This window comes from Lipotes vexillifer, unplaced genomic scaffold (genome assembly GCF_000442215.2).
Source record: "Lipotes vexillifer unplaced genomic scaffold, Lipotes_vexillifer_v1.1 scaffold624, whole genome shotgun sequence".
NCBI classification, from domain to species: Eukaryota; Metazoa; Chordata; class Mammalia; order Artiodactyla; family Lipotidae; genus Lipotes; species Lipotes vexillifer.
This window is the reverse complement of record NW_006771007.1, coordinates 6,041-18,032: the sequence shown is the minus strand read 5'-3', so window position 1 is coordinate 18,032 and position 11,992 is coordinate 6,041. Positions and strand designations below refer to the sequence as shown.

General features: G+C 47.8%; 1 protein-coding gene across 4 annotated transcripts; it reads left to right on the top strand.

The window, feature by feature from the left end:
• Positions 1 to 3,242: 3,242 nt before the first annotated feature.
• On the top strand, positions 3,243 to 11,586 carry MAGED2 (MAGE family member D2). 4 transcript variants are annotated; one of them, XM_007446468.1, is made up of 13 exons: positions 3,243 to 3,451; positions 4,955 to 5,028; positions 5,399 to 5,893; positions 6,467 to 6,775; positions 6,896 to 6,959; positions 7,219 to 7,298; positions 7,856 to 7,950; positions 8,653 to 8,732; positions 8,826 to 8,868; positions 9,213 to 9,275; positions 10,372 to 10,486; positions 10,859 to 11,265; positions 11,452 to 11,586. In XM_007446468.1, exons 2-12 carry the CDS (start codon positions 4,984 to 4,986, stop codon positions 11,255 to 11,257), a joined length of 1,788 nt encoding a protein of 595 aa, XP_007446530.1. In that variant the 5' UTR covers positions 3,243 to 3,451; positions 4,955 to 4,983; the 3' UTR covers positions 11,258 to 11,265; positions 11,452 to 11,586. The 4 variants fall into 4 exon arrangements, with proteins under 4 accessions (XP_007446530.1, XP_007446533.1, XP_007446531.1 ...); XM_007446471.1 differs by having other exon boundaries at positions 3,396 to 3,451; positions 5,399 to 5,494; positions 5,549 to 5,893; positions 10,859 to 11,578; XM_007446469.1 differs by lacking the exon at positions 3,243 to 3,451 and adding an exon at positions 3,987 to 4,080.
• Positions 11,587 to 11,992: the final 406 nt, after the last annotated feature.

The following is an 11,992-nucleotide window of genomic DNA, read 5'->3' as shown; positions in this document are numbered from 1 at the left end:
TTTCCTGCTGATTTATGAAGGCTGGAAACCGGTCTGGGACACAGTGACCTAGGTTCATCAGAGTTTATGGGCAGATGCTGAAGTTCAAAAGATTCCAAGAGTTTACAAAGAGAGAAGGTGGGAGGAAATCTCTCTAGTCAAATGATGAAGATTGTAAGTGAATTTATTTTTTTCTCTCCTGTTAAGGTTTCATCCTGTCCTCTGATCCCCAGATCATAAGATGAGTGGTTATGGTATTATGCTATGAAGGTGTTTGGCATTGAGAGGCACTGGGGAAGTTTGGCTTTGAAAGTCTCTGGGAATGTCTCTCTGATGGACATGGACTGAGATTTTGCCTGAGTCCCTTGAGTCCAATATCTCCTAAGGACCTGACTCTATATTCTTTCAAAGTTATCCCAGGATCCCAAAGGCCACAACCAGGACTTAAAATGTTGTGGAATTTAAAATGATGGAGGTTGTAACAGAGGGTAGATATAACAGAGGGCGTTCCATAGAGAAGAAATCGTATGAGCAACGGCTCCTAAGTAAGAGAAGGCGGGGCACAGGTAATAGTGAAGTGTTTGTTTGGAATATACGCAGTACTCAGAAAAATAGCAAGAAAAAGCCTGGAAAACTAGTTAGGGCAGATTTTGGGAGAGTCTCAAAATCAGAGTCAGACATTTCTTGAAAGAGTAGTTTATGCTCATTGTCAGGAATACCTCACCTGCAATTCACATCTCAACTCACTGCAGTCATAAAACTGCTGCATGGCATAGACTCCCAAACAGTGGCTTCAATCAGACATACATGTATTTTTCTCACCTAAAAGAAATCCAGAGTTAGGCAGTCCAAAGTTTGTATGGTGGCCCTATGAAATTGTTAGAGATCCCGATTCTTCTCAGTTTACTCCTCCACTATCCTTAGGGTGTGACCCTTGTCCTCATGGCCTTTATTCCAGGAGGCTATGAGTCTAGGTAAAAATCAGATTTTCTAATAGGGAAGGAGAGGAGAATGCATACTGGAGCAAACAGTTATCAACCTATGCCACAAGTGTGAAACTATCCCCTCCGAGGTCACCAGAGACCAGACCACTACCTGACTGCTACAATCACTAGACATTTTTCAGGACTTTTCTTGACCTCTGGGTAGTATTCAACACTATTGACCCCTCCCACCTTTTGAAATATTCTCTTCCTTTGGTTTTGTGGAATTATTTTCTCCTGCTTTTCTCTCTGTCTCCTTGGTCATTACTTATCTGTCTCTCTCCTGGGCTCCTTTTCCTTCACCTATGCTGAGGTTGCTGTTGGCCTCCAGGGCTCTTCCCTGGGCCCCGTCTCTTCTAAGGTTTTTATTTTTCCCAGGCCCAGGGAAGAGCCGTTAGTATTCCATATGTTAGTGAAAGGGGTTACCATCTACACATTTGATCTCTCAGATTAGATTCCCAAAAGTTGCCTTTGACACTTCTCTCCTCCTCACCCCTTTCACTACATCCAATTATTCATAAAGTCTTGCTTTTTATTTCTTTAATATCTTCTGAATTCTATCACTTCTCATGACCTCCACTGCTACCACTCTAGGCCTAACCACAATCATTGTTTACCTGGATGACTACTCTCCCTTTTTCCAGGAAGACATCTAATTTATACTCCTAATGGGTTAGGCAGCTAGAGTGGTGCTCTTTCTAGAACACAAATCTATGTTGCATCCAAGCCTAGAACCCTTCAATAATCTCTCAGTGTTATCAGGATCAAGACCAAAGTCTTTATCTTGGCATTCAAGGCTTGCCATGATTTGAAAGGGATGGGAATTTGGGGTACTAGAACTGGAAGAAAAGAAGGGCTGTGTCTGGTGTGAAATAAAGCCCTGTAGATGTGGGGAGAGAACCTAGGAGGTAAGAAAGTGGTGAGCTGATGTCACAAACTTGGAGGGAGCAACAATTTAGAGAAAAAGTCAGGAGAACAGAAGCCCACCATGAATATCTGTGAAGTATGTGTGTATGTGTGCATGTGTATGTTGAATTGTCCATAGAACATAGGGATTCATATTTTTTTTGCTTAATAGAGGAAAAGGTGACTTCATAAAGCAGAAGACATAACCATTTGAATTACTTTTGATATAGGAAACATATTGAATATTAATTCTATAACTGACCACTGTGTTGACTTTTATTATGGTTTCTAACAACATTAATTGATTCTCTCAGGTTGTCCAGGTCTGCATTCATATACTCTGTAATTAATGATAATGTTGTCTACTTTCAATTTTTTATACATCTTATTTTGTTCTCTTGAATAGACCCAATTATTGATACTTATGTGAATTTATTACGTGGTAAAGGTGCCATTTCAAATCAGTGGGGGAAAAGATGGATTAATTTGCACATGGTGTAGGGATAAGGCTATATTTTTGGAAAATAATCTTTATACAAAATAAATGTTGGAGTGATCAAACATTTAAATGTAAATAATAAAGCCATAAAACTGCTTGGAATAAAAGCAGTGATTATTATAACAGGAGTGTGGAAAGCATCTCTAAGCATGAAGCAGAATCTAGTCATGGTAAAGGAAAACCTGATACATTTCACTACATAATAATTAATCCCTTTTGTATAGCAAATATTATCCTAAATAACATGAAAAATATTTGTAGTATATGCAACACATAAACATGCAAGAGACATTGCTGGTGGAAATGTTATTCTGTGTATCTTTTTAAAGTTGACAAGTTTTGTATCAAAATGGAGTCAGCACTGCTTGTAATAGTAAATAAAAAATGGAAACAATCTAAATGTCTATGTATCCTGGACTGGTTAAATACATTATGGGACATTTACAGAGAAAAGATTAAGGAGCAGTTAAGAAAAATGTGCACTATGGAAAGCTGTTTAAAATATAAAACTGGGAAAAAAAAAAACAAGCCCTGGTCACAGAACAGTAGATATAGTGTACCATTTGTGGGGAGAAAACCAAAATAATTAGTATATAAATAGAAACAAATCTGGAAGAATGTATATCAGAACGTTAGTAGTGGTTATTTCTGGGGCATGAGATAAGGGTGGCCTTTCATTGGTATGTTACATATTTCTACATAATTTTAAATTTCACAACTACAACACGTTACTTTTGCAATAAGCAATATACATATATACACACACACACACACACACACACACACACACACACACACACACACACATATTCAATGAATGAATCGCTTTGAGGCGGTGGTTTTGGTTTGGAATGGCTTCAGACCGAGCCTGGTACAGTGTCATAAACACGGGCTTTGGCGTCAGACAGCCCTGAGCGGGGCCCCATTGCCCCACCCCCGAGGAAGGAGAAGGGGGGTGGCAGGGGGCTGCGGAAAGGGGCTGGGCTGGGCTGGGCTGGGCTGGCTGCAGCTCTAGTCCAGAAGGCTGAGACTTCGAGAGGGACTGAGAGAGGGCAGACGAATTCCGGACTCGCTAGAGGACAAGGTGAGGGACGTTGAGATTGGGGTTTCCAGACAGTGGTTCCAGTCCCCTCGAACCTAGAGCCAGGCAGGTGGTCAGTTTTTACTGCACCACTGCAGCTAGGAGAGAGGTTACTCGGAGTGGGATGTAGGCAACGAAGACGACCGAGAGAGTAGTAGGCTGTATGGACTGGAGAGCAGAGGCTAGTTGAGGAAGAGGGGGAGAAAAACTGGGAACCGGGCATGTTGAGTGGTGGATGGAGAATATGAGGACGAAGGGGAATACTGAGGAAGTGGAAATTAAGAGAAGAAAACAGGGGATGTAGAGAAGGGTTAAGGAATACTGGGGAGGGGTGCAATGGTAGCATGAAGGAGGATGTAAGGAATGGGAATACGGAATTCTGTGGGGTAAATAGGAACGGCGATGGAGAAATAAGGAGCAGGGAACAAGGCAGAGGGAACACGGAGTGGTACGGAGTGGGAGATAAGGAATAAGGAGCGTGGGGGGGGGGGAAGGGCAGACTGGCTGGGACGGAGGCCCCCTAGGGAGGCGGAAAGGGGCGGGACCACTTCCGGCCTGGAGGGGGGAGGGCAGTCTGAGTTTAGGAGGGGCTCAGAGGGAGTGGACGCACTCAGGAGTAGTAGAAGGACGAGGTGAGCAGGGGGGCCCAGCTCTGGATCCGAGCCCGGGAGGGGTCGGCCCCACCCTCTGGGATCTGGAGAAATCCTGCTCTAAGGACCGGATCATACCGGATCCATCCGGCCGGGAAGGGAGGGGACAGGACCCTGTTTGGCTGGGCCCAAGATGGAATCACTAGCTCAATACTGATTTGAGGAGGGGGGTGTATTAGGGAAGGGGCGGAACCGAGATGCGCTTGGCCCCTGTTTGGAGGGGGGCGTATTATGAAAAAGGGCGGGACCGGACGGTGCTGTGGAGTTGGGCTGGATGTCAGTAAGGGAGGGGCCTGGACCCCCAGAAGCTGCGACAATTTGAGAGAGAAGCTTGTTGAGGAGGGGGCGGGACCGAATGGTACTACGAACTTGGAGAGGGGCGTGTTGGAAAAAGGTACTGGACTGAGTCTCTATTTACGCATGCGCACTATGGATCTCTGGAAAGGGGCGTGTAGTGAAAGGCCAGCTTGGAGACAAGCCAGCTGCCGAATGCGCATGTGCACGGTGGACATCAAAGAAAGCTTCTGCTGGGAAAGCGGGCGGGGCTGAGATGGGCCCTGCAACGGATGCGCATGCGCACTGTCGACTTGCAGCTGGGGGGGTGTGCACTGGGAAAAGAGGCGGGGTCCTCAGAGCTGCCGCGCTGGCACATCTTCCTGGAGTAGGGGAGGGTACGGCTGCAGAGAATTGAGATCTAGGTGCTCTGTATTACCGAATTTGAGAACGGGGGCCTTGGGGGGGTAGGGGGAGGGTTTGGGATTGGGACCCTAGGGAAGGTGGGTATCAGCCTCCAGGCCGAGCGGGAGAGAGGACGTTAAGTGAGCTCGCCTCTTGACCCAGGCCTTCTCTCCTTCAGGCTCAGCTCTTGCCAGGCCAACTTGAGACATGTCTGACACAAGCGAGAGTGGTACGGGTCCAACCCACTTCCAGGTAAGCCCTTCTTCTGCCCTCTCCCTAGCTGCTTTTGCTCTCCAGCCCCTGTTGCTGCCCCAAATCTCTTGGCACCTCCCCTCCCATCCCAGCCCTTCTCCATCTACCTCCCTGCTTCGTTGCCGCCTCCCTCCCCCAAGTAGAGGGTGGGAGGAGGGAAGGAAGGAGGGAGGAAGGAAGGCGGGAGGGAGGGTAGGCCCGCCCCTCTTATGCTCAGAGGAAAGGGAGGCGTTGTTGGGCTGAGGTGGTCAGAGCACACTGCAGGTTGGAGTTAGTATAGGTCAGAGAAGTGAGGCCCTGGAATTTTGGGGCCATTTGCCTAGTTGGGGGTGGGGAGAAGGTCTGTGAGCTTCCCTGCTTCCTCTTGCAGGCTGAAGCTTCAGAAGAGGACCATGGCTTGAAGATGCAGACCCTATTGACAGTGACCCAGAACTTGGAGGTCTCAGAGGCACCGAAGGCCTCAAAGGCACCAGAGGTCTCAAAGGCCATGAAGGTCTCAAATGCTGCAGGAGTTTCAAAGACCACAGAGGTCTCAAAGGCCACAGAGGCTCAGGAGGTATCTGCCACTCAGGCCTCAGCTACCACCACTAAGCTGACTGATACCCAGGTTCTGGCAGCTGAAACGAAGAATCCGGCAGCTGACACCAAGATGCAGAATACTGACCCTCAGGCTGTGACAATGCCTGCTGCTGAGACCAAAAAGGTCAGCTGTGGGGCTGATACGAAGGTCAATACAAAGACGCTGGAGACTGAGGCTACTGCCTCTCAGGCTCTGGCAGATGAACCTGAGCCTGAGGGTGCAGCTGCACAGGCTCAGGAGAATCAGGATACTCGGCCCAAGGTCAAGGCCAAGAAAGCCCGAAAGGTAAGACCCTTGCCTTTCTGTTTCTCTCAGTTGGTTCATGGTTCTATAAACCTTTAGAAAGTTCCCTCTGCTCATCAAGGCTGTGGCGGGACACTAAGAGAAACGTGATATAATTCCTGTTTTCAGAAAGCTCACAGACTGGTGGGTACATGAGACAGGAATACAAACAGCTGCAATCTGAATGAAATGCAGTCTATATTTACATAGTAGCTACCATATGTCAGGCCTTGAGCTAGGCACATTCACACAGGTTATCTCCTTAAATCCTGAAAGTAATCTAGTTTTGTAGGGAAGGAAGCTGAGTCCCAGAGAGGTGGAGTGACGTGTCCAGGATGGTATAAGCAGAGCCAGTGGTGCACACAGGAGGAGGAGAAGCCTCAGGCCCCACCCTTGTGTTGCTCCTGGCCTGGTGGGAAGATGAAACTCCTGCTTGGAAAACAGTGAAAGACAAATCCAAGACTCAGGCTGTTATTACAAGGGTGGGATTAGAGGGGACTTCAGGAAGAGAGAAGATGAGGAAAAAGGACCATCTGCATCATCTGGCAATGTTGTGCTTGCTCTCCATTGATGCAGGTGAAGCATCTGAATGGGGAAGAGGATGGCAGCAGTGATCAGAGTCAGGCTTCTGGAACCACAGGTGGCCGAAGGATCTCAAAGGCCCTAATGGCCTCAATGGCCCGCAGGGCTTCAAGGGGCCCCATAGCCTTTTGGGCCCGCAGGGCATCAAGGACTCGGTTGGCTGCTTGGGCCCGGAGAGCTTTGCTTTCTCTGAGGTCACCTAAGGCCCGTAGGGGGAAGGCTCGCCGCAGAGCTGCCAAGCTCCAGTCATCCCAAGAGCCTGAAACACCACCACCTCGGGATGTAGCCCTTTTGCAAGGGAGGGTAAGAAACCTGTCCTCTCCACTCAGCGTTATTCACTGCTTTGCCTGCCCTCTTCTCTGCCATCCTCTCAAGTCTTTTGCAAGCATGTTTTGATCATTCCATCTTTTCCTCCTCTCCCAGGCCAATGATTTGGTGAAGTACCTGTTGGTTAAAGACCAGACGAAGATTCCCATCAAACGCTCAGGTAGAGTTCTACTAACCCTCCCTTCCCCCAGCTCTGTTCTCCATTGCCCTCTCCCCCATGTGCTGAGGGCATTTCTAGCTCTCCTGCTCCCACTTATGTCCTCCTAAAGTTCTAATTTGGCAGTAGTAGTATCTCTGTTCATTAGCTCAGAACCTGTTTGTGCCACCCACAGCAGGGTTGGTAAAGGGTCTTTAGTTTGGGTATGGGGGCCATCCGGCTTCACTTCTGCCCGGGTGCTCGCAACACTCTCCTCTTGCAGACATGCTGAAGGACATCATCAAAGAATACACTGATGTGTACCCTGAAATCATTGAACGAGCAGGCTATTCATTGGAGAAGGTGAAGGGGCAGACCTGGGGGATGGGTGCAATGGGGTAGCCTTGAATCAAACAAAAGTGTACATGTCTTTTCTGGGGGATACCACAGAGACTAATCCAGCCCCATCACTGTGCAGATGGGCAGACAGTGGCCTAGCAAGGGGCATAGACTAGCTTGAGGTCACACAGTAAGTCAGTGGTAAAATCACAGCTAGGACCCAAGCCACCCAGCTTAGTCCTGACTTCTGTCCACTGCTGGACATGTCCTATAATGTATTTCAGATCTTCTCTCTCCCTTTCATTCCCCGCTCTCTGGCTGCCTAGATTCCCACTAATCACAAAGATGATGTTGATTAAAAATAATGCATTTGTTGCCTGTTTGCCGTGTGCTGGCCACTCAGCTAAGTGATTTAAGTGCATTATCTCACTGATGTTTCTCTTTCTCTCACTCACACACACACACACACACACACACACACACACACACACACACATACACACACCTAGGCACAGGGGGAGCTGTGGGATGCCCAGAAAGCTGAATTCTGTGATCTCACAAGCTGTTTTCCACATCTGCAGGTATTTGGGATCCAATTAAAGGAAATTGATAAGAATGACCACTTGTACATTCTTCTCAGCACCTTAGAGCCCACTGATGCAGGCATACTAGGAACGTAAGCTGGGAAACGGCTGGGGTGGGAGGGAGGCTTCTGCTTTTGCCCATGGTACTACTCCATCCCTGTCCTCTCCCCACATCCCCTTAGGAAGTCAGGAAAGACAGAGCCTAAAAACCCCTATTTCAGCTCCTGCACATAGTTGGAGCCCTGCACACAATAGTGATACCTGATTATGATTGACTGTAGGGTGTAGAAGCCTGGGGCAGGGCACTCCTACTGTCAGGCTTTCTGTTTCTCCAGAAGCTTCCCAGGAAAGCAGACCTGCCATTGCTTATCTCTTCCTGTTGGCCTTGGTAGAATGGTTCTCACAGGAGGGCTTCCTGGTATGAGTGGCTCATGATGCTTGAAGGGCAGGAGCATCAGTGGGGCTGTGCGTAGAATTCTCTTGGAGCTGAGGGGTCTGGGAGACAAAGAAGGGGCTCACATTGGCTGGGTGTCCAGGTTGTACTGGGTTGACAAGTACAAGTACAATTCTATCCTCTCAGCAACCTGGGGAGAGGAGAATGTGATTTTCCCATTTTATGAATAGGAGAGTCTAAGTGCCTTGCCCAGGGTCACATAGAGCTTGAAGCATAAACTGGGCAGAATTCTCTCATATCTGAAGAATCTGGGAGAAGCTAGCCTAGTGAGTTGGCTGGTGTGTTTTTTTGCAGATGGCTGCTAGATGTAAACCTTCTCTCTGTCCCATTATTCCCCTAGGACCAAGGACTCACCAAAGCTGGGTCTCCTCATGGTGCTTCTTAGCATCATCTTCATGAACGGAAATAGGTCCAGTGAGGGTGAGTTGCTGGGCTGGCAGCTGAATGGGGGGTCATGGTCGGAATTCCACATATTGATTTTCTATCCCTGTTTCCTTTTGCCTCCCCTTGCAGCTGTCATCTGGGAGGTGCTGCGCAAGTTGGGGCTGCGCCCTGGGTATGATTGGGCTCTGTCAGTGCTTGCTGTCTGTGTTGTCCTTTGGCAAGAGAAGATGGTCCCAGGATTGCATCAGCCTGGTGGTCTGGTGGAGTGGGCAGTGTTACTGGACTGGGTAGAGGGTCCAGGGTTCTGACCTGGGTGGATGGGGAAATTGTCCTGAACTCTGCTGTCTGTCTCACTGACTCTTGGGCTTCTGTGGAGCTTACATCTTATGTTGGAAGCCTCTTTTCCATGTTGGAAATGTCTCTGCCCACATCTGGGAAGTGCAACAGCCCCAATTATATTTATCTATGTATGTAATTATGTATGTATGTATGTATTTTATCATTTTCTGCTGTCAGGATACATCATTCGCTTTTTGGGGATGTGAAGAAGCTCATTACTGATGAGTTTGTGAAGCAGAAGTAAGTGTCTGTCTAGTGTTCCTGTGTTCCATGCATTTTGCCTGTCTTAGAACTGAGTAATAAAGCTGTGGTACACGTGCGTGTGCATCTGTATGCGTATGCAGGTGGTAGTTTATTCCTGAGGTAGTGGCAGAGAATAGAAGCACACATTTCCTGACCTACTTGTACTCTCACATATGCCTTTGGAACAATTCTTCAAGGGAGGGATTGTCATCACCCGTATTGTATGCATGAGGAAACTGAAGCTCAGAGAGGTGAAGTAATTTGCTCAGGGTTATTATACAGGTAGCAAACGGAAGAGTTGTATTTAGATCCTGGCCCCAATACCTTGGTTCTTTTTTACTATGCTAGCTAGGGCTTCATAGAAATTAATCTCCATAAAGAAATGCCATAGAATGGTAGCTTTAAGCAGCCACGTACTGTGCTGGGGTCTTGACTAGTACATCTCATTTCATTTTCATAACTACTCTGCAGAATAGCTGCTGTCACCTCATCCCGTGTATCAGTTGAGGAGCCTAGAGCTCGGAGAGTGGAAGCCTGAGCATGGCCCCGGCTGGTAAAGGATTCATTTGGACCTGAAGCCCAGACCTCCTGACTTTTCTGGCCAGGGCCCACCCTATTCTTGGTCCTTGGAGAACATGTGTGCACTCATACAGGTGTACCAGCACACACCTGTGGGCTCACACACAAATGGTCGAGAGTATGCATGGAGTCCACTGCTCTTGGTTGACTGTTTCTTCCTATACAGTCATTTTCTAGGGTGGACTGTCCCAGGGTTCAGCCAGGCCACGGACGAGCCCCATGGTGAGGTGTGCTCAGAGCAGGGGGCCTGAAGAAATGGCTCCTCTGTTTACAACACACCCAACAGGAACCTGGGTTATTGTGACAAGGGGCACAAAACTCGTGGCCTTCCTATGAACAAATACCCTACACGTGCCCCCTGCACCTCCACATGGCTGCTGGGCAGGACCAGTGAGATAGGGCTAAATATTGGAAGAAAAGCTGCAGTATTTAGTGGGGGAGTTTTCCACCTAAATGCATGAGTGGGCCATGAGTGGTCTTACAGACATAAAGGCTTTGAACCTCTCTTTTCAAGGTACCTGGACTATGCCAGAGTCCCTAATAGCAATCCGCCTGAGTATGAGTTCTTCTGGGGCCTGCGCTCTTACTATGAGACCAGCAAGATGAAAGTCCTCAAGTTTGCCTGCAAGGTAATTGGAGAGCTATCCGAGCCTGGCATATCAAGAGCATGGGATGCCACTGTTTAGGGTAGGCTGTGTGCAGAGCAGCCTGCAGCTCATGCATGAACATTCTGAAGCCTGTATTAATGTGCAAACACTCTATCTGAATAGTTTAATCCTTACAACTGACATGTCATTTCCTTACTGCAGATGAGAAAACTCAGGCTCAGAGAGGTTGTCAGGGGTTATGTCCAAGGTCGCAGAGATAGTAAGTGTCAGAGCAGGGATGGAATATTAGGTGTATAATTACTAGTAGTATTTATTGTATTACTATAATTTGCATCCTATAGGCGCTCAATGTTCAGATTCTGATCCTTCAGATGGTTGTTATTCCTGTTTCAGGTACAAAAGAAGGATCCCAAGGAATGGGCAGCTCAGTACCGAGAGGCAATGGAAGCAGATATGAAGGCTGCGGCTGAGGCTGCAGCTGAAGCCAAGGCAAGGGCTGAGATTAGAGCTCGGATGGGCATTGGGCTCGGCTCTGAGAATGCTGCTGGGCCCTGCAACTGGGACGAAGCTGATATTGGACCCTGGGCCAAAGCCCGGATCCAGACGGGAGCTGAAGCTAAAGCCAAAGCCCAGGAGAGTGGTGGTGCCAGCGCCGGTGCCAGTGCCAGTGGCAGCTTTGGTGCTAGCACCAGCCTGACAGCCACTCTCACGTTTGGGCTCTTCGCGGGCCTTGGTGGAGCTGGTGCCAGCACCAGTGGCAGCTCTGGTGCCTGTGGTTTCTCCTACAAGTGAGATTTCAGGTATCTATTTAGACTTGGAGGAAGCCGGGCCTCATGGGAATGGGATGAGGAGCTGGGTGGTTATAGGAAGGCCAAGGTTGGAGGACCACATGGAGAGTGTGAGAAAACACTACTTTTGGCATTTTATTCCTTCTTTTTTGGTGGATATCAATTGACTTTTTGATTTTCTTTTACTTGTGTTTTCAGATATTCCTAATCCCAGCAGTCTTTCTCTTCGAGCCAGGGTGCATCCTCAGAAACCTACTCAACACAGCACTCTAGGCAGCCACTATCAATCAATTGAAATTGACACTCTACATTAAATCTATTTGCCATTTCTGAGTTTATTGCTTTTTTTGGTGGGCTGTCACATTTTGGTATCACATTTTAAAATGAATTGGGAAAGTTTCCACCTCAATCTGTGCTTAGCTTTAGGTGACATTGTCACATAGAGTAAAATTAGAGCAAAATTAGCATGTTTCTCTAGGATAGGTTGCGTCCCATCTCTAGCCTATAGAGCAGGCAGGATTGCAGTGGTGTGAAGAGTCATGGGGATTATAGGCATAGAGGACACACTTTGAAGAAGAGCCCTGAGGTGGGCAAGTCTGGAGCAGAAAAATAGAGGAGATTGAACATCAAGTATAGACTCTCCTTTTGAGAAATTTGGGTGAGACAAGAAGGAGGGAGAGGGAGGTAGCTAAAGGGAGATACAGGAACAAGTAGGGATTTTCTTGGGAAAAGAGAGAGA